The sequence below is a fragment of the Eptesicus fuscus genome, chromosome 5 (assembly GCF_027574615.1).
Source record: "Eptesicus fuscus isolate TK198812 chromosome 5, DD_ASM_mEF_20220401, whole genome shotgun sequence".
Classification (NCBI taxonomy): Eukaryota; Metazoa; Chordata; class Mammalia; order Chiroptera; family Vespertilionidae; genus Eptesicus; species Eptesicus fuscus.
In genome coordinates, this window is record NC_072477.1 from 88,115,618 (window position 1) to 88,138,024 (window position 22,407).

A 22,407-nucleotide genomic window follows, 5' to 3' on the forward strand; every position below is an offset into this window, starting at 1 on the left:
TCACTTACCCATTTTGAAAAGAACTGTTTTGTGTTTCCGAATCATCACTATCACTGATAATAATAGTTTCTCCATCTACACTACTGACATGTCCATTAGAAAAACCATTCTGATGTGCTGGAGGGAGGACTTCCAAAATCCTACACTGTAACCTGAAAGAAAATGATATATTTAAAACTGCAAATCATTTGACATTTTAAAATCAAACATTTCAAATGATCTAATTATTGTGAACTGAAAAGTTATTTTGTTTTATGGAAACTATGACTGATTGATGTAACCAATTTTACAAAAAAGAAACATCTGTAACATCCAATTTAAGCAAAGGTTGGCTATAACCCTATAAAATAAAAGGCTAATATGCAAATCGACCAAACAGCGGAGTGATCGGTCGTGATGACGTGCACTGACCACCAGGGGGCAGACGCTCAATGCAGGAGCTGCCCCTGGTGGTCAGTGCGCCAGAAGCTGGGCTCACAGGCCTAAGCTGTCAGTTGGGCATCCCCCAAGGGCTCCGGGACTGCGAGAGGGTGCAGGCTGGGCTGAGGGACCCCCCTCCAGTTCACAAATTTCGTGCACTGGGCCTCTAATTTAAAATAATGCAAAACTATTTCAAAGGTCAATTTATCAAGATTCTTGGCAATTTTATTTTTAACTAAAGTTACTATTTAGAAAATCAAATTCATAATATCTCATTATACAGATTGAGCCTTAAAGTTTTTCAAAGCCTCCAATATTTTCAATTCTGAAAATTTCCTGATCACAATATTTTTCATTCTCACTGTAACATTTTTTTTAAACATTTTGATTTTTAGAGAGAGAGGAAAGGAAGGGGAAGGGAGGGAGGGAGAGAGAGAAAGATTTGTTGGTCCACTTACATATGCATCCATTGGTTGATTCTTTTTTTTTTTTTGTTAATCCTCACCAGAGGATATTTTTTAGAGAGAGAGTGGAAGGAAGGGAGGGGGGAGAGAATGAGAGAAAGAAACACATCTATCGGTTGCCTCCTGCACACAGCCTGGGTCAGGCAGGGATCGGGCCTGCTACCCAGGTATCCTTGACTGGGAATCAAACCCAGACCCTTGGATCCAAGGGCCGATACTCTAACCATCGAGCAAATTGGCCAGGGTGATTGGTCAGTTGTGCCCTGACTGGGGATTAAACCCACAACCTTGGCAAATCCAGATAATGCTCTAACAAACAGCTATGCCGCCAGAGCCTCATTGAAACTTTTGTGATTTCTGATTTCTGGAAAGCTTCCTATTCACTAACTTTATTACCCTTATTTTGGCTTCCCTTACCTTTGCCCACTCTATCTGGGTTTTATGCACTGCAGTTTCACACTCATTCATCACAACAAAAATATTCCTCGATCCTATTTTACTGTGCCAATTTTCAACTGAAATAATTAAAATGTGGTATATTCATACAAAGAAAAAAAATACAGAAATGAAGTACTGATAACATGCTACAGTTTGGATAAACCTTGAAAGCAATATGCTAAATGAAAGAAAACAGATGTAAAAGGCCACACATAGTACATGATACCATTTATATGAAAAATCAAGCAAAATAAAACCAGAATAGGAAAATCCACTGAGACAGGAAGTAGATGAGTGGTTGCCAGGAACTTGGGGGAATAAGGGAGGAGTAAGAGATGAGAACAAAGGGCAGTGGCTGCTAATGGGCCTGGGCTTTCCTTTTGGGATGTAGAAAATGTTCTAAAATTAGTTTTTAGTGATGGTTGTGCAACTCTATGAGTATACTAAAAACTAACTATACATTTTAAATGCATGAATTTTATGGTATGTGGAATACATCTCAACTTGTTATATAAACATAGTCACGAGTAAAAGTAGGGTATAGTAAGAAGAGGGAGAAAACGTGTGCATTGCTGGAATTGTATCTATGGTACTTCTACAACTCTTAGGCAATCCAGAGGTTTTATTAATATCTTAAGCACATATACTAGTATATTACCAATGGGTAAATCTCTATTTTCTAGAGAAAAAAGTAGCTCAAGAATAAAAAGCTGCTCACTGTATCATTCATTTAGTCATCTCATGCCATAAAAAAGTTTTGATATATTACTATTGTGGGCTTCACCAGCCCCATTCTCCTGAGAACTTCATTCTTCCCACACCCCAGCTTCTTTCATATAGTAGCTACTAGTAGAGCTGTCATATTCCCACAAGACCCTGGTCATAGTTAGTTGATACTGGGTGGGCACCTTTAGCTGAGCCAGTACATCTTTTCTAAGATTTTAAAATCTGGAATCCAGAAAGTAAATATCAGTTCCCCTGCCATCATGGAACCTATAAATTTCTGGTCCTGTTGGCACCCAGGGCCCTGCCGCATGGAGTGGCCAGTGTGCAGTGAGAGAAAAGAAAGCCTACAAAGGAGAAGAGAGGAGAGATGGCAAAGGTACTACTAGAGGTAATCAGTTCTCTTATTCTTGTTCTTCCTTAGACTTAGCTGCACCTTGCCATGTCAGGATTAGCTGGTTAATCTTTCCTTTGATTCAATAAACTGGTAATTTACCCTTTTGTATGTTTTTTCAAAATGAATTTTTGTCACAGCCCAAATAAATAGAATCATACAATTACAGAAAGACAAACAGTTGGTTTGTTAGAGTTGGTTCATTTTGGGAAGCTGGTGGATTTTAATAAGGTAATAGCACTTTTCATTTCTATACATTGTAGAATGCGCTTCTATTCTCCTTCAAGAGAACAACCTTTAATGTCCTCTACAACATCTAATATTGCTGTCAGGCACAGAGAGAATCAGGACTATGGATTTCCTATTAGGAACTCTGCACTACACCCAAACAGAAGAAAGCAACTGGTTCTACAGTACCCAAGTTTAAGAACCAACAAAATGTTGACATGTGGAATTCAAAGCACTCAAAATATCTTATCTTCGTCCTTCACTCATTTCCTCTCACTCTGAGACTTATGCAGGTTAAATTAAAAGCATCATATATGGCTCCTTTATAATTTGCTCTTAAAAAAATTTAGAAGAGAAACTCAAATTATTAACAGCAATAGTGAAAGTGGGGACACTCCTATTGATTTTACAGAAATAAAAAAGATTGTAAGAAAAAACTATGGACCATTATAAGCTGATAAATTGGATAACCTAGATGAAATGGACAAATTCTTAGAAACACACAAACTATCATAATTGACTCAAGAAGAAATAGATAATCTAAAGAGATCTATAACTTGCAAGTACATTGAATCAGTAATCTAAAACCTCTCAATAAAAATTTTTTAAAAAGCCTAGGCTCTGCCTGATGTAACTCAGTGGGTTGAAGTGTCAACCCATACACCGAAAGGTTGTGGGTTTGATCCCTAGTCAGGACACATACCTAGATTGGGTGTGCAACTCCCGGTCAAGGCACTTACAGGAGGCAGCTGATGGATGTTTCTCTCTCACGTTGCTCTTTCTCTCCCTCCCTCCTTCCCTTTCCTCCCTTACTCTTTTACCCTCTCTCTTAAAAAAAAAAAAAAAAAAGCCCAGGACCAGGACCATATGGCTTCACTAGTAAAGTTACCAAGTATTTAGACAATCAATACAAATTCTTCCCAAAATCTTCCAAAATACTGAAGAGGAGAGAACCCTTCTTAACTCATTCTTTAAGACTAACATTACCCTGATTCACAAATAAGACAAAGACATGACAGAACATGTAGAGAACTCTTATAACTCTACAGAAAACACACAATCCAACTCAAAAATGGGCAAAGAACCTGAACACTTATTTTCTTTTGTAAAAATATGTTATTGATTTTTAGAGAGAGAGGAAGGGACAGGGAAAGAGAGATAGAAACATCAATGATGAGAATCATTGATCGGCTTGCCTCCTACTTGCCCCTGACTGGGGATCAAGCCGGCAACCCAAGCATGTGCCCTGACCGGGAATTGAACTAGTGACCTCTTGGTGCATGGGCTGATGCTCAACCACTGAGCTACACCGGCTGGGCCTGAACAGACATTGCTCCCAAAAGATACAAAGGGCAATAAATACATTAAAAGATGTTGAGGATCTTAGTAATACTGGGAATACAAAATCAAAACTGCAGTGAGATACTATTTCATACCCACTATTATGGCTATTATTAAAAGAAAATTAAAAAATGGAAAATGGCCCTGGCCAGTTCGGCTCAGTGGATAGAGTGTCGGCCTGCAGACTGAAGGATCCCAGGTTCGATTCTGATCAAGGGCACATGCTCAGGTTGCAGGCTCCATCCTCAGTAGGGGTCGTGCAGGAGACAGCCAATCAATGATTCTCTTTCATCATTGATATTTTTATCTCTCTCTCCCTTTCCCTTCCTCTCTGAAATCAATAGAAATATATTTTACACAAATGGAAAATGATGAGTGTGGGTGAGGATGCAGAGAAATTGTAATCCTTGTGCACTATTCGTGGGGATGTAAAATGGTGCAGCACTGTGGAAAACAATATGGCGGTTCCTAAAAAGATTAAACATAGAATTATCATGACCTGGCTTCTAGGTATAAGACCATAAGAACTGAAAACGGGAACTCAACAGATACTTGTACACCAATGTTCATAATGGCATTATTCACAATAGCCAAAAGGTGAAAACAACTCAAGTGCCCATCAACAGATGAATAGATAAACAAAATGTGGTATGTATACATACCATGGAATATTATTCAGTCATAAAAGGCTAATGAACATGCTACAACATGGATGAACCTTGAAAACATCATGCTCATTGAAATAAGCCAAACACAAAATAACATGTATTGTATGAATCCACTTATCTGAAGTATCTAGAATAGAAGAATTCATAGAGACAGAAAGTAGAATAAAAGTTACCAGATGCTGGAATGAGGGAGAAATGGTTAAGTTATTGCTTAATGGGTACAGAGTTTCTGCCTGGGATGATGAAAAAGTTCTGGAAATAGTAATGATAGTCACAGAACACTGTGAATGTACTTAATGCCACTGAATTATACACTTAAAATGGTCACAATGGTAAATTTACATTATGTTATTTTACAATTTTTAAAAAAAGAAACTTTTTTGTTCTAAAAGTGAAGATTAAGCAGGCTCAGTTACCAAGCCTATATTGGTAGCAAACGGAAATGGTGTCAAAAGAACTGGAGGCTGACTTTCACTCCTGGCTGATAGAACTAAACTAGTGTTTCTAAAGAGGAACAACTACAGGAAATTATATCAAAACTTGTTAGGTAATTATGTAGTCTAATGATAAAAATAATCTGTAATTAGTGACATGAACTTCACAAAAATATGCAAGGAATCAAAATGGACCCACTTTTGAAGCGTCTGGGTATCACATCCAAGGATGGTATTGCTCAGGGTTTCATGAGGTGATGAGGAAGCTTTTCAGTGAACCTTTGACAAGGTTCTTCAAGTTAGAAAGAGATGGTTTTCCTTGTCAAGGCCTAGGTGAGTCCCCTAAGTTGTAATGATGGTCACAAGGAAAAAATAAAGTAAATGAGCCTACTCTGGGTGCAGGCATGGTTGATGTGATGCCTAAAATGGTTTGACAGTCCATTGAAGGGAATAGTCTATGACCATAATGAGGCCCATAGAGTTACAGTAACTTAAGAACTAATTTATTTCACATCAAGGGAAAAAATCAATACACGAGGAAAATAAAGTCTATATGTATTACTAAGAAGCTACAGTACATAATGACACTGTAGTATTGGCAAAAAGACAGCCATACAGATAAATGGAAGAGAACAAGGTCCAGAAATAGACCCAAGATTCCATTTATATTTATATTTTGTAAAGGATAAAATTATAAGGACAGAAAACAGATCAGTGGTTGCTAGAGGCTAGGAGGCAGGGGCAAGAGTTGACTACAAAGGGGAACAAAGGAACTTTTAAGGGCAATAAAAATGTTCTTCTATGTCTTATTGTGGTGGGTTATGTGACTGTAGGTGTAAATGTCAAGAACTATACACATTAAAAAGGGTGACTTTTATCATAAGAAAGTAATGTACTTTAATAAAGATTTATTAGTTTAGACTATTTAGGATAAAGGCCTACATAATATAAGTTATTTAAATGATTCTTTAACCTAAAAGAAAAACACTTATTGCTTTTCTGAAGACATTAACACATGAGATGGCAAATTGAAGTAGGTCCACTTGTTGGATCTCACTGAAATATAGATTGGTCCTCTACCCTTACCTGAACAATAGCCAGAGTTCTGTGTAATGCAAAATCTATGTAAAGGGAGTTCTATTCTCCAGTTTGTTTCCATCTCAACTATAAACATTATAAAAATTCATCTTAAAATACCCATTTTTCATTACGGAAGTTCAATATACAGGTATTCTCTTACAACCCGAGTTGGTCAAGCCAAATAAAGTTAGATGATTTCTACACATCAAAAGAAATTATTACATATACAACTAACAAACCAAGATTTTTAGGGTATAAAAAAGGTTTCCCAGGATGGTTTCCCAATTTATATTATTATCAAGTAAATAAGGATTCTAAGTTGTAACTGTTGAACTTGCAATGACAATCCAGGAGTCAATTAGGTGTAAGTATGGGTCTTGGTTGCAGGAAGCCAATTCCAGCATGTCAGCAGGGCTGAATCATCTGGGTATGGCTAAAGGCATTTCCCCAAACCTGAAAAGGATACATAAATTGATTGCCTGCTGCCAGACAGCTGAGGGCATCTCAATCTACATGTCATTGCCTCCTACTGGCCAAACACCTGAACAGCCGTAGGCTATTCCCCATCTGACAATGGACTCTGTAGACTAACCCTACCCTTTGATGTGTGTATCTCCACCTTGCCTTAGGACAAATTGTGTTAATAAAAAGCAAGGGGTCCTGAGACAAGAACTTTAGCTAAGTCTTCTCTGACTCCCTATAATGCCTTTCAAAATTATGTTTCATCTCTGGACTCTTATTTAATTTACGCACAGCGCTTCTCCAGATTGCTGAACCCTTCTAGATGCCAGATTAAGACCACCAGCACTTGGTACATACAACAAACCTAATACCTATCTAAAGAAGATGAGTACCACTCTAACTTAGAATTCCAAAAACAAAAGAAAACAAAAAACTCTAGCTGTCCCAAAAGCCTCCTTTTTGGTTCTAGTAAAAATTATATCATTGACATATTAGGGTTATTGGGAACAAAAGATTAAAAACAACAATTTTGGGATTTTTTTAGCACTCTCCTTGGCTGAGAACAGAAATTTTGACCTTAAAAGGTCAGTGGTGTAAGCTGACCAACAGAAAGCCTTTTTTCTGAAATCCTAGCTAATAAAAGAGTAATATGCAAATCGACTGTATCTTCGCTACACCCACAAGCCAATCAGGAGCGAATATGCAAATAAACCCAACCAAGATGGCTGCAGCCACAGAGAGCAGGAGGGAGGCTTGGGTTTCCCTGGCAATGGAGGAAGCCAAGCTTTCCGCCTGCCCTTTCCAGCCTAGGCCTCCACTCAAGGCTACAAAATTTCAATGATAGAAGATAAATAATTCCAAACAGAAATGGCGGCAGTCACAGAGCTGGAAAGAGCAGGAGGCTAGGGTTGCCCCTGGCAATGGAGGAAGCCAAGCTTCTGAAGCCCTGGCCTGCCTTGGCCTCCACTCCAGGCTACAAAGTTTCAATTGTAGAAGATAAATAAACCCCAGATACCAGGGCCTCCGCTTGGGTCGCCAGGGAGCGTGGCCAGCCTGCAAACCACCACAGGCCCCTCGCCCAGGTCGCCCCAAGCCCCAAGGGAACCCCCACCCTGATCCGGTACATCCTTCAGGGCAAACCAGCTGCCCCCCCCCCCATGCACCAGGCCTCTAACCTATCTAATAAAAGAATAATATGCAGATTGACCATCATTCCAACACACAAGATGGCTGCCCCCATGTGGTCAAAGATCCTGACCCCATGTGGACACAAGATGGCCGCCACAAGATGGCCAGCAGGGGAGGGCAGTTGGGAGGGACCAGGCCTACAAGGGAGGGCAGTTGGGGGTGATCAAGCCTGCAGGGGAGGGCAGTTAGGAGTGACCAGGCCGGTAGAGGAGGGCAGTTGGGGGGGACCCAGGCCTGCAGTGGAGAGCAGTTGGGGGGGACCAGGCCTGCAGGGGAGGGCAGTTAGGGGTGACCAGGCCTGCAGGGGAGGGCAGTTAGGGGCAAAAAGGCTGGCAGGGGAGCAGTTAGGCATCAATCAGGCTGGCAGGGGAGTGGTTAGGGGGTGATCAGGTTGGCAGGCAGAAGCGGTTAGGGGCAATCAGGAAGGCAGGCAGGTGAGCAGTTTGGAGACAGCAGTCCTGGATTGTGAGAGGGATGTCCCAGATTGGAGAGGGTGCAGGCTGGGCTGAGGGACAGCCCCCCCCTCCGTGCACAAATTCCATGCACCGGGCCTCTAGTAGAGCTATAATAAATTTATGTTGATAAAAATTATGATCTTTGCACCTAAATAAGAAGCCTTTAATCCTTTTTACTAATTTATATTTTTTCTCTGCCTTCAAATTCTAGTCAAATAACTTTTCCAAAAATTTCTCTTTGATTAATCCCACCTGCACCCAGTCAATGACACCCAAGCATGTATGTTTAAATAAAAATAACTATTTTTTATTCACATATCCTTTGTTCCTACTATCTTCTCAATATATTTAGTATTTCTCTTTGTCCTAAATATGAATGCATTTTAATTAATTATGTTTCACTAATACCATTTAGGTTAGTAATATAAAAAAGAACCTAAAGATAAAAAGTCCATTTTCTCATTTCCAATTCTAATATATATTAAATGCCTACTTTCTGTATGATAGGCTATGCTAATTTTCTCTTACTTGATTAGACTAAATTGCTTGAAGCAATCCACCAATGCAACATAGCCACAGGAAATATACTTTAATTTTTCAATAGTTAAGAGCTCTGATTGGTCATTATTTGAAGCCAAAATTGGTATCAGTCGGTAAGATTGGGAAAAGTATCTACAATCTTTATTTTACAAGGCAGTTCTAAAAACAATACTTAACAGTGATCTTTTAACCTTCTTGACTAGATAACATTTTATAAATTTTAAATCTAAATGTTATTGGGATAATATTTGGGGAAACCTAGCTACAAATGAAACTCTTTGATATAAATCCACTTCTGCTATTTTACTGATTTAGCCCAATTGGGAAAAGTGCCTTCACCTTTTGTACTTTTCTCTGATACATATGAATCTTTATAGGAAAAAAACAGATTTAAAAAATATATAAACTTCAGTTTCAATAACCAGAGCACACAATTTTTTAAAATTTAAAGACTTTAGTTTTATAAAGCAGTTTTAGGTTCATAGCAAATATGAAAGGAAAACATATATTCTCTGCCCCCACACATGCATAGCCTCTCCAATTATCAATATCCCCCACTAGGGTAGAACATTTATTATAACTGATGAACCTACATTAATACATCATCATTACTAAAATCCATAGTTTACATTAAAGTTCACTCTTGGTGTTGTACATTCTATGTGTTTGGACAAATGTATAACATGTATCCATCATTATAGTACCATACAGAGTATTTTCACTGCCTTAAACATTCTCTGTGCTCCACCAATTCATCTCTATCAATCCTGGCAACCACTGATCTTTTTACTGTCTCCATAGTTTTGCCTTTTTTAGAATGTCATAGTTGGAATCATACCATATACCATATTTTCCGGCGACTGGGCGTATAGAAGATTTTCCTGGGTTAAAAAGTTGTCTTATACACCGGAAAATACGGTATACCTTTTGGATTGGCTTCTTTCACTTAACAATATCCATTTAAGGTTCCTCCATGTCTTCTCATGGTTTGATAGCTCATTTCTTTTTAGTACTGAATAAATCATTGTCTAGACCACGTCTGGCCTCCAGGCCGTATAAGACCCAAGAAATCATTTGGTCTGTCCCTGCCAAAGCATTAGGGGTGAGTTAATTAAATGTCTGATCAAATACAGCAGGCTAATTTTTAAGATGATAATTTTGAATGGGCCTCGAATGATGTTATAAATATCCAAATGGCCATAGGTTCCCCGCCCCTGGTCTAGATGTACCACAGTTTATTTATTCATTCAACTACTAAAGGACATTCTGATTGCTTCTGTTTTGGCAATTATTAATAAAGCAGCTATAAACATTTGTATTCAGGTTTTGTGTGGTCATAAGTTTCCAACTCATTTAGGTAAATACCAAGGAGTATATAACTTTTTAAAAATTTTGGGTTAGTTATTAATATCTGAGAATTAAAATGAAATTTTAATTTAAAAGCACAGTTTCAATTCTGCAATGTCTCCTAATGCTACCAAATTATATACTGAGCCAGGCCAGTATACTTCGTAGTTAATGTTTATTCCACTTCCTGCTTTGCTATTAGGTGCCAATTCTTGTTGCTGCCAGTATACCAACTTTTAGAAGTACCTTCTCACACCTGTTGCTTCAAATCTCCATGAACTCTTTCAGCTCCCAGAATATCTTGACTGTGCTTGTAAAATGTCTGAAAACAGGTTGCCCAAAGTTCTTTTATTTTTTAAAAAAATGTACTAAATACACAATTATATTTTGACTCAGTTTTTCAGTTTCTCTCAAACTCTACTCCTATCTTTGGAATGAATAACTCAACAGTCCAAAATGTTTATTTGTTGTACAATTTCTACCTCCTTTTTTTTCTAATTCAACTCTCCAATTCCATGGTAGGTGACAGAAGATGGATTTATTATCATGCAAACATTTGAGTTCTCTAGCTCACCAACCTCCCAATCCTTCACTAAACAATGATATATATCAGGCTTGTTAAAAAGGAGATAGAAATTGTACAACAAATAAACATTTTGGACTGTTGAGTTATTCATTCCAAAGATAGGAGTAGAGTTTGAGAGAAACTGAAAAACTGAGTCAAAATATAATTGTGTATTTAGTACATTTTTTCATGTACTAGGCAATTCAGAAATTACCGAAAAATCAGGACAGCGGTCTGGTAGGGTTAAAATCTGCTTATGTAGTGTTTTTCAGAAGACCATATATAAACGTGGGATGAATGTCTTCAGAAACAACAACTGCATCTTTCAAAGACACTGGCTCAGCGGTTGAGCATCTACCTATGAATTGGGAGGTCACAGTTCAATTCCTGCTCAGGTCACATGCCCAGTGTGGAGTGTGCAAGGGGCAGTTGATCAATGACTCTCATCACTGATGTTTCTATCTCTCCCTCTCCATTCCTAAAATTCATGTACTGGAGGGGGGAGTTCTTCAGCCCAGCCTGCCCCCTCTCACAGTCCGGGAGTCCTCAGGGGCGGGAGGTGATTCGGTGATCACAGGAAGGCAACGCCCCCATCACACCTCTGCTGCTGCCACTACCAGCAGTGCAAGCCTCGGTCAGCCCTGGTTACCTGAGCCTCAGGCAGCCCTGGGCTGCCTGCACCTCGGGCCAGCCCTGGGCGGCTGGGGGACTGAGGGGACTGGGTGCCGCCATCTTTGAGGGCATGGCAGTCAATTAGCATATTCCCGCCTTATTGGCTGTGGGCGCCGCCATCTTTGCGACGATGTGAGGGTCAATTAGCATATTCCCTCTTTATTAGATAGGACTAGAAGCCTGGTGCACGAAATTCGTGCATGGAAGGGGGGTGTCCCTCAGCCCAGCCTGCACCCTCTCCAATCTGGGACCCCTTGAGGGATGTCTGACTGCCCGTCAGACAGTCAGAAATCCCTCACACAATCCAGGACTGCTGGCTCCCAACCGCTCACCTGCCTGCCTACCTGATTGCCCTTAACCGCTTCTGCCTGCCAGTGTGATCACCCCCTAACCACTCCCCTGCCAGCCCAACTGCCCCTAACTGCCCTCCTCTGCTGGCCTGATCATCCCTAACTACCCTCCCCCGTGGGCCCGGTCACCCCTAACTTCCCTCCCTTGCCAGCCTGGTCACCCCCAACTGCCCTCCCCTGCAGACCTGGCCACCCCTAACTGCTCTTCCCTGCTGGCCTGGTCACCTCCAACTGCCCTCCCCTACAGTCTGGTCCCCCAAACTGCCCTCCCCTGCAGGCCTGGTCCCCTCCAACTGCCCTCCCCTGCTGGCCTGATCGCTCACAACTGCCCTTCCCTGCTGGCCATCTTGTGGTGGCCATCTTGTGTCCACATGGGGCAGCCATCTTTGGCCACATGGAGGTGGCCATCTTGTGGGTTGGAGTGACGGTCAATTTGCATACTACCTCTTTATTAGATAGGCTATAAAGTGAAATGAAACTTAGATGCCTTAACCCTACCAGACCTGAGCCCCTGGGCGATTTGTTCATCAGCCGCTCGTTTCATTGTGAATTTTCAGAATTTTTTCACGTCAAACCACACAAAGTCAATTCAAACACCTGGGGGCAGACATTTGCAATGGCTAACCATGAGGTTTGATCACGATTGGTTGCTTATTTTTAGTTTCTGATGCATTTTTTTCATGTACTAGGCCATTCGGAAATAACCGAAAAATCAGGACAGCGGTCTGGTAGGGTTAAAATCTGCTTATGTAGTGTTTTTCAGAAGACCATATATAAACGTGGGATGAACGTCTTCAGAAACAACAATTGCATCTTTCAAAGACACTGAAATTGTTAACTGTGGGGTTTCCTTTCAGAGTTTCAAACAGGGAAATTTGATTCCAAGCAACAGTGGCTTAGCCAGCTATTAGAGCCCCACATCACTACTGGCATCTCTCAAAACAAAAACCAAACCAAACAAAAAAACCCTAACTGCATGGCCCTCAATGAACACATTCAAATACTTACAATATACATCAAATGACAATATTTAGCTTTAAAAAATTCACATTCATTATGTCATTTCATCCCATGAGGCAATTTAACAGATGAAAAAAACTAAAGCTTAAAGAGTTTAAATTACTTGCTCAGAGCCACACAGCTAATCATAAAGGTAGAATCCAAAACCAAGGAGACAGTGATAAATTGAAAGAAATGATTTTGTAAGTCAGCCATACCTGAATTTAAATCCTACCACTGACTACTTGTAAAAAGCTGGAATAGAAGCTCCATGACTTTTTGTTCACTGCTATATCTCCAGTGTCTAGAACAGTGCAAGTAAATAGCAGATCAGTAAATATAGATTGAACAATTAAAAAAAATATTTAACTTCTTTAGATCTCTGTTTCCTCATCTGTAAATGAAACAGTAAACTTTTGCCTTATCTCTGCTAATACAATGTGCACACAAAGCATCTGGTAGCTCGTTAAGAATTAATAGACCTGACTCCAAGTTTAATATTCTTTTCACAAGAACACTACCCATCTTTTCACTTCTCCTGTAGGCTCTAAGGAAGTAGCAGAGAACTAATGTCAGCATGATTGGCAGGCATGCTGGGTGTTTATCAGGATGGGGAGGATAAAGAACTAAACTGTTGACTCAGTCAAGTAGTCAGTTGTTGTCTTTACTACCTCTGTCATAGCAATGACAAAGGATCTTCTAGAAGAATCTGTTAACTGATTGCTTATTTTAAATCATTAACCTTTTGCACTCGGATGTCGAGTGTGACTCGACACGGTTAGTTAGCATCGGTAGCAGCTCGAGAAAAAAGCAAGCGAGTGCAAAGGGTTAAGTCTTGGTGGGGAGGGAAGCACCTAATCTATACTTGTGAGATGAAAAAGAAAATGGGGAGGAATACCTAAAAGTAATGAGACACTAAGAAAAGAATACTGAGGGGAGAAGATACAGAGAACCTATATTAATTCACCCCCTATCCCATTCCTTTGTAACTTAACATATTCTTTCTAGTAACTCTCATGTCAATGGATGAAGCAGTCTTTAGGACCACTAGTAAGTACTACCAAAGAGATAGAAACACAAGGTAGATGGTAGTGACAAGTAGAAACGAAAGTTAAAAGCAAAAAGAGAGGCTGCTACAAATGGTACTATCAAGAAAGTGAAAAGGCAATTCCAAAGAATGGAATAAATCATATATCTGCTCCTTAGTATCAAAAAACAAGGAACACTTACAACTATTGTAATAAAAATATAAATAACCCATTTTAAAAGGGTAAAGGGCCTGACCAGCATGGCTCAGTGGTTGAGCATCGACCTATGAACCAGAAGGTCACGATTCAATTCCCAGTCAGGGCACATGTCTGGGTTGTAGACTTGATCCCCAGTAGGAGGCATGCAGGTGGCAGCTGATCCATGATTCTCTGTCATCATTGATGTTTCTATCTCTCTCTCCCGCTCCCTTCCTCTCTGAAATCAATAAAAATATATTTTTTAATGGGCAAAGGACCAGAATAGACATTTCTCCAAAGAAGATATTCAAATGATCAATAAGCACATGAAATAATACTCAACATAATTAGTCATTAGGGAAATGTAAATCAAAACTACAGTGAGATACCACTTCACACTCACTAGGATGGCAAAATAAAAAAGATGCACAATACCAAATTGTCTATACATATTACTTGGTGAGCATATGGAGAAACTAGAACTCTCATACATTGCAACTGGGAATGTAAAGTGACACAGCTGCTTTGGAAAACATCTTGGATGTTCCTCCATCCAACACAGTTACCATATGACTTAGCAGTTACTAGAATACTAGACATATACCCAAGAGAACTGAAAACATATGTTCAAACAAAAGTTTGTACATGAATGTTCTTAATAGCATCCTATATAATAAAAGCGTAATATGCTAATTAGATCAGACGTCCTTCCAGACAACCTTCCCGACGAAGCCAGGGCTGTGAGGGAAGCCCGGGTCTCAGGTGCCAGCCGGCAGCCGGAGGGAAGCCTGGGTCCCGGGTACCAGAGGAAAGCCAGTGCCAGCAGCCAGAAAAGGGAAGGCTTACTCTTGCACGATTTTCATGCATCAGGCCTCTAGTTATTTATAGTAGCTCAAAAGTGAAAACAACCCAAGTATCCACAAACTGATGAAGAGATAGACAAAATGTAATAGATATATATAGCAGAATCTATACTAATAAAAGGGTAAAATGCTAATTAGACAGGATAGACCAGACGTCTTCTGGACATCCTTCTGGACAAAGCCATGGTGGCAAGGGCTGAGGCAGAGGTGGTTAGGAGTGATCAGGCAGGCAGGCAGAGTGGTTAGGGAAGCTCAGGCAGGCAGGCAGGTGAGCAGTTAGGAGCCAGCGGTCCCGAATTGTGAGAGGGATGTCCGACTGCCAGTTTAGGCCCAATCCTGCAGCAGCCGGACATCCCCCGAGGGATCCCAGATTGGAGAGGGTGCAGGCCGGGCGGAGGGACACCCTCCCATGCACGAATTTTGTGCACCGGGCCTCTAGTTTATCAATAAAAAGAAATAAAACACTGATAGATCTACAATGCGGATGAACCTTGAAAACATTATAGTAAGTGAAAGAAACCACACAGAAGGATACATATTATGATTCCATTTATATGAGATGTCCAGAATAGGCAAATCCAGAGACAAAAAATAGATTAGTGGTTGCCATGGGCTGAGGGGAGAGGATAGTTGGTAGTGTCTGCTAAAACAGGACTTCTTGGGGTGATGACAATATTCCGTAATTAGGTAGTGGTGACAGCCTCATAACTTTGTGAATATACGAAAACCCACTGAATTGAACCTTTTAAGTAGGCAAATTTTATGGCGCTCATTTAACAACAACAAAAAGCAGAGAGATGAAAATGTGTGTACCATGTAAGCAAATTCTTGCAACTTCACATTTTGTGGAGAAAGAATGAAAGGTGGGAGTGGGAGCACAGATACCTTATACTAATGGACCTCATGTAAATGCCTGCTATTACTCAGTTACTGGGAGAAATTCATTTATTTCTCTAAATAAGTCCCCTACCAAAAAACCTCATGCCACAGCAAGGAATAAAGGCCAAAGAAGTCTACAAATAAAAATCAACAGGAATGCCTTGGGCGGGGGGCTCAGCTGGTTGGAGAGTGGTTTCATACACCAAAAGGCTGTGGGTTCAATTCTAAATCAGGGCTAATACCTGGGTTGCAGGGTCAGTCCCCGGTTGAGGCATGATTGGGAGGCAAATGATCGATGTCTCTCTCTCTCTCTCTCTCTCTCTCTTCTCTCTCTCTCTCTCTCTCAAATCAATAAATGTGTCCTCAGGTGAGAATGAAAAACAACAATAGAATACTTAGGAAATTCAACCTGGATTTTCTCTCATCACAGAAGCTGGATTTACCCTAGCCCCTCTTTGAGGATGCCAGGATCTTACCACTTCCATCATCTTAAAATTGAACTCAATTCCAAAAGTTACACAAACTTTACATTAACTGCAAAGTAAATGTGAAGCCAGAAGGGACATGTATTCTTGCGGGTCTAGAACACAGTCCAAATGACAAACATGCCAACGCATTTCCCCATATTAATGTAATAGGATAGGAGTTGTTTGTTTTTTTTTTCCTTTTCTAATATTAATTTACAAAGATCTTTATTTTACTGGGTTGCAGCAGCCTGTACCTAATATATTATCCCTTAAAATATCTCCATGGAAAACAGCAAGGGAAGCCACTAATCCTATCCTATATAATAAAACCCTAATATGCAAATTAACCAAACAGCAGAATGACCGGTCACTATGACGTGCACTGACCACCAGGGGGCAGATGCTCCATGCAGTAGCTGCCCCCTGGTGGTCAGTGCACTCCCACAGGGGGAGCACCACTCAGCCAGAAGCCAGGCTCATGACTGGCGAGCACAGTGGCAGTGGTGGGGGCCTCTCCCGCCTCTGCTGCAGGCAGGCGGTAAGGAGCAAGGGGTCCTGGACTGCAAGAGCCCTGGACTGCGAGAGGGCGCAGGCCGGGCTAAGGGACCCCCCGCTCCCCCCAGTGCACAAATTTCATGCACTGGGCCTCTAGTATAATAATGAAATCAAGACTATTGACTATGGTTTATTAAAGGGGACAGACACTCTCACCACTACATGTGGAAGCAAGAGAACACATTACAAGAGTCATCTTAAAAGCTGTCCCCACAGGACAGAACAGCACTATTTCAAGGTGCCAGAAACATAGGAATGGTCACTGACTTGATAAGGCCTTTGGCTACCCAAACAGTTTAGACCACCACCCTATAATCCAATTTATAAAAACAAAAACCCAAATAAAAATCCCAGAAACTACAATTAGAATAAGAGTTTATAAGCATGACAGAGAACTCAAAAATCAAAATGGAAAAAGACGGACTTTTTAACTTATTTATTGAGCACTTGCTATGTGCCTGGCACTTCACATACAGCATCTCAGTTAATCTTCACAATAATTCTACTAAGTGTGCAAAGGAGAGATGTTAAATATTTTCCCAAATGTTATGCAGGTGGTAAGTAGGTGGTAGAGGCACAATTCCAACCAAAAGGAAATCTAGTCATTAGGCAAGTTTATATATTAAAATTATTCTGAGATTTAAGTGAAAAGGGTAAAAGGAAAGGGTGTACTCAGAAACTTAGGATTTAAAGTAGCAGAAATCTTAAGTCAGGCTTGAAGCTTAATTATAACATAAAATTTAATTTTTAATAGAAAAGCTAGTGAGTGATAGAAGAAAAATATTAACTTCCATATAAGCCTATTTGGCTAATAGTAGCCTTATCATCCCACCTCACCCCCATGGTAAAATGCTACTACTATATTCTATTTATGTAGCAATTCAAAATGTGTACCCCCCCCAACATAGTCTCATTTTAGTCTCATAATAACCTGAAAGGATGTCATTGTTCAAAAAGGCAGTCTGACTCCAAAGCCTAGATCCTTCACTATCACACTATTCTGCCTCCCATAAAATTAGAAATTTATAATTTTTCCCAAACTATAAACAAAAATCAAAGATAAAAATATTCTATTAAAGCCAAGTGGTAAATGCATGACTAGTGATTGCACGTTTATTCTTTATTCCTTAATTATATTGTTCATACACATTTTTAAAAATTTACATTAACTGCATCTTTAAGAAAAAACAAAAAGTGAAATGGAAAAATATTTGCAATAGTAAGAGAGAGGTATAATATGCCTAGTATTTAATAATAGCTCTCACAAATCTACTGAAGACAAACAAGCCAAAAGAAAAATGGGCAAAGAACCTGAACAAACAAATAAACACTGAGATATCATCAGATCTGGCAAAGACTAAAAAACTAAAATATCTAGTGTTAGCATGAGAGCAGGGAACCCAGGGCTAGCCTTTATGGCATTCTGGACCTGAATGCTCCTGAATTACTTCATTCATACATTAATTTTAATACTTGGCAAGTTGAAATGTTTGTCTCTTTCTTAACTGAATCTTAAAGGGCATCTTAATCCTTATTGTATCCCCAGTACCAAACCAGTGTCTAGCCTATAAGTGATACTTACAATCACTAAGCAACATGTGAAACACAATATCAGAGCAATCAAAAATATCTGGGCCTGAGCTGAGAGCAAAGTTGGCTAGACTCATAATATTACTTCCTGAGCCTCCTGCTAAAGGCAAAAAGTAAGGAGTCTTCCACAATTTCTCCTTTCCTGCATAAAGATTAAGAATGGTCAATGTGTATTATGAAAATTAAGCTTTAAAAGTTTGCAGAAAAATACTAATTTCTTATACTTTGTAATTTAAAGGCTTCTTAAGCAAGAAGAGGTATGTTTCCTGATAATTGTGACTCCCAAATTTTCTATTTCTACAATATAACCTAGTATACTACTGTTAACAGCTATAAATACCTGAAGTCCATTTTTAAAGTATTCCAAAAAAACTATACAAAACACAATGAACCAATACATTTTTAGATGTGAGCTATATTCCTAATGTTAAAGTTTAATGCATCTCAATGATTTATAATTCAGAAAACATTTCTGGCATAAGTCAAATAAAAACAGTGACTATAAGAAGAAAAAAACCATCCTCCCCAGAAATGATCCTATTATTTCTTTTGATGATATAGATAGAACACAAAAATCTGTTTTCTAAGTATATCACCAAAAACCATAAAACATACTCCAAAACAGTATTTATAATTTGATCTCTTTTTAAAAAGGGTATGTTCTTGGTGAGATTACTGGTGACATGTTAATCTCTCCCCCCAAAATAAAGATATAACTTTTTTAAAATTATTATTATTGATTTCAGAGAAGAAGGGAGAGGGAGAAAGAGAGAGAAACATCAGTGATGAGAGAGAATCACTGATCGGCTGCCCCCTGCACACCCCCTACTGGGGATCAAGCCTGCAACCTGGGCATGTGCCCTTGACTGGAATTGAACCTGGGACCCTTCAGTCCACAGGTTGACACTGTATCCACTGAGCCAAACCAGCTAGGGCTAAAGATATAACTTTTTCTAAAAGATAGAACTTTTTCTAGACACGAAAAATTCTTCAATTTTTACCATTTGTTGCTTCTACAATTAATTTTAAAAAGTATCCAATTATTCATCAAAATCAAATCCAAACAAATTTAGATCTTAATATAAAAACCTCTTGGCTTTTTAAGATTTATTCATAATAGCATTTAATAACTAAATGGATTATAATATTTTAAGACATTATTCTGAAATTACATATAAACTCATGGTAATTCTCCAAAATAAAATAAAGAACATAATAAAATAACTTTTGATTGCTAACGTTTAAAATTCAGAAAGAAAAAACATCTGCATTCAAGCCAATATAGAGGTGGGAAAAAGGAACCAAAAAACATTTTATAGACTCTGCCCTAAAAGCAAAGAAGACTGTACTAAGTTTTAATGCAAATAAAGGTGATTATGATGAATATCAGTGACTAGCCAATCATAAATGCTTCAGAAAAGCAGTGATAATTTTTAATTTAGTACCATAGATAATGTCATTTAAAATTTTCATATATGAAAAATCCACTTTTTTTCTTAAAGACCAGGGTAAAAGAGAAGAGAACTTAGTGAAGTACACAAAACTCAGTCCTCATCAAAGGAACCACTAAAATCAGCATGAAAAACAAGCATATTAAACTATCAGGTAACATAATGAGGACACCAGATACCTTCACCTAAGGCTTTTTTACTTTTAAATAAAGATGAAACTTCCATATAATGGAATTTATTATACAGTAGTAAATAAAAAAGAGAAGGCAGGCGATTTATAAAGCTATGAACTGACCTTCAAGATATTTTTAAGTGAAAAAAGGTATAGTACACAGTGTGTTACCTTTTGTATTAAATGGGCAGGAGATTGTGTGTGTATGTGTGTGCGTGTGCGTGTTTTTGGTGGTCTGTAAAAATATTAGCTTTAGAAAAATACCTAAGAAACTAACACTAGGACTCTGTGGGGAGGGTAGCAGGGTAGCTGGAGGATAGTAAAAGGGAAGCTTTCTTCATTTCAGCCTTTTGTGTATCCTGGATTTTAAGCAATGCGGGTATCTGCAGATCAAAAGAAAAGATTAAAAGTACTTTACCTTGCACCATTGTTCCTAATGACTTCCACAGTTTCTTTGACAAAATATCGATCCTTGACATATGCAAAAATATCATCACAAATTTCATGTAAGCGTGAACGATGGGTAAGGTTGGTCAAGTATAAAACTGGAATAATTAGTGGTTCTGGAAAACTCTGAAGATTCTGTCTTGCTCTTTTTTCTGACTCAAGTGCTTCCTGATAGGTCAGTCCAGGTCTACCCGTCACAGCACAACTCCACACAAGACTGTTGCACAGAATGGTTCGTTCAAAAAAGTCACTGATTAAAAAACAAAAATAAAAATCTATTACCTATCATTTCACAAATTTTACATTAAAAGCTGATTAAATAATTGTGCCTCTATTGCAAAAATTTACATAGAATCATAGAACTCAAACAAGGGTTTAGTAACTGGTCAGCGTACACATTAATACAAACCTGAGAAAAAGTATAATAAACTAGATATTTATATTTTGCAATTTAAAAGTACATTCAGCCAAAATTGGACTTTGATTTCCATCAGTTTTTGAAACTGGAAGTGCAAATGAAAATAAACTCAACCTTTCCTTTTCATTCTTCTAATTTTAAGCTTTTGCTCCAAAGCAATCCAAACACTGGAGTCAATTCAAGCACTTAACTATGAATTTTATTTTTTAACTATGAATTTTTAAATATATTTTTATTGATTTCAGAGAGGAAGGGAGAGGGAGAGAGAGATAGAAACATCAATGATGAGAGAGAATTATTGATTGGCTTACTCCTGCACGCCCCACACTGGAGATCAAGACCACAACCCGAGCATGTGCCCTTGAATGGAATCGAACCTGGGACCTTTCAGTCCGCAGGCTGATGCTCTACCCACTGAGCCAAACCGGCTAGGGCTTAACTATGAATTTAAAAGGCTTTAACATAATAGTGAAAATGTAAGCATCTAACAATCAGAAAGGTTAAGTAAGTTATAGTACTTCATATGCTGAAAAATCATAGTCATTACACAGTATAAGAATAGTTCTTAAATAATATGTTAATAGGGGGAAAATGTTCAGGTTTTTCTATAACACAGTATGGTCCCATTTGTGTTAAAATTAAAGAAAAAGAAAGAGAACCTTAAAAAGCATAAAATATTTCTGAAACAATATACAAAAACCAAGGTAACAGGCATGGTACTGGGTGACCATTCTACTCAATCCTTTTCTGTACTATTGGAATTTTTTAATATGGGCATTTCTTTAAAAAAATTCTACCCTGTCACTTTTAAAATGCAAGAGATCTATAATTTGGAAAAATTTCTCGTATATTTTAAGTAGAAAAAAATCAAATTAGTGAATAACACAATCCATATACACCGATTATAATAACAAGAGGGTTTGTATTTATACAAATACGATAAACAGATGGTCCCTATAGAGAAAGGGAGGAACTGAGAAGGAAGAAAAAGGAAAATTGGTTAATTCTAAATATTTCTACACTGTTTAAATTATAAGGAGTATATACTTCTATTATTTTAATAATAAACATTTTCTTTTTTAAAAAACTTTGATTTTTTTTTTTAAGAAAGAGGAAGGGAGGAAAGAGAGAGAAACATCTATGTAAAAGCACCCTCTATGGGGGATTGAGCTTGTAACCTGGGCATGCGCCCTGATCAGGAATCAAAATGGCAACCTTTCAGTGCACAGGAGGACGTCCAGCTAACTGAGCCACATCAGCCAGGGCTATAATAAACATATTTTCAAATAGAAAAGATCAGACAAATGCAATAGGGTTAACAATGGTTGCCTCTAAATGTTAAGGCATTCATATTCTGTGCCCTCCCCCATACTCTGGTCTTCTTTGCAATAATTACATGTAACCGACATAATTCACTCTTCTTTAACTTTTTCTCCTTCTTGAAATCCTTCTTTCCTTCTCCCATCATTCTAAAAAGTATGTGTTTACTTCCCAGTTAGTAAATCTATTTAGGTTATCCCTGATATAGTCTGATCTCCAAAGGTAATTCCATTAAGGTACTTTCACTTGTA

General features: G+C 38.7%; 1 protein-coding gene across 7 annotated transcripts in view; it reads right to left on the reverse strand.

Annotated features, from left to right (window-relative positions):
• BAZ1A (bromodomain adjacent to zinc finger domain 1A) overlaps nt 1-22,407 on the reverse strand; it is a 104,923-nt gene that overhangs the window by 69,685 nt on the left and 12,831 nt on the right. For 5 of the 7 annotated variants that reach the window (XM_054716532.1, XM_054716534.1, XM_054716533.1 and 2 more), the window contains 2 exons: nt 20,390-20,668; nt 9-152 (listed from right to left, as the gene is read on the reverse strand). In XM_054716532.1, coding sequence (XP_054572507.1) covers nt 9-152; nt 20,390-20,668 — 423 coding nt within the window. The remainder of the gene's footprint in view (nt 1-8; nt 153-20,389; nt 20,669-22,407) is intronic. The other 2 variants (XM_054716535.1, XM_054716536.1) reach the window with 2 other exon arrangements.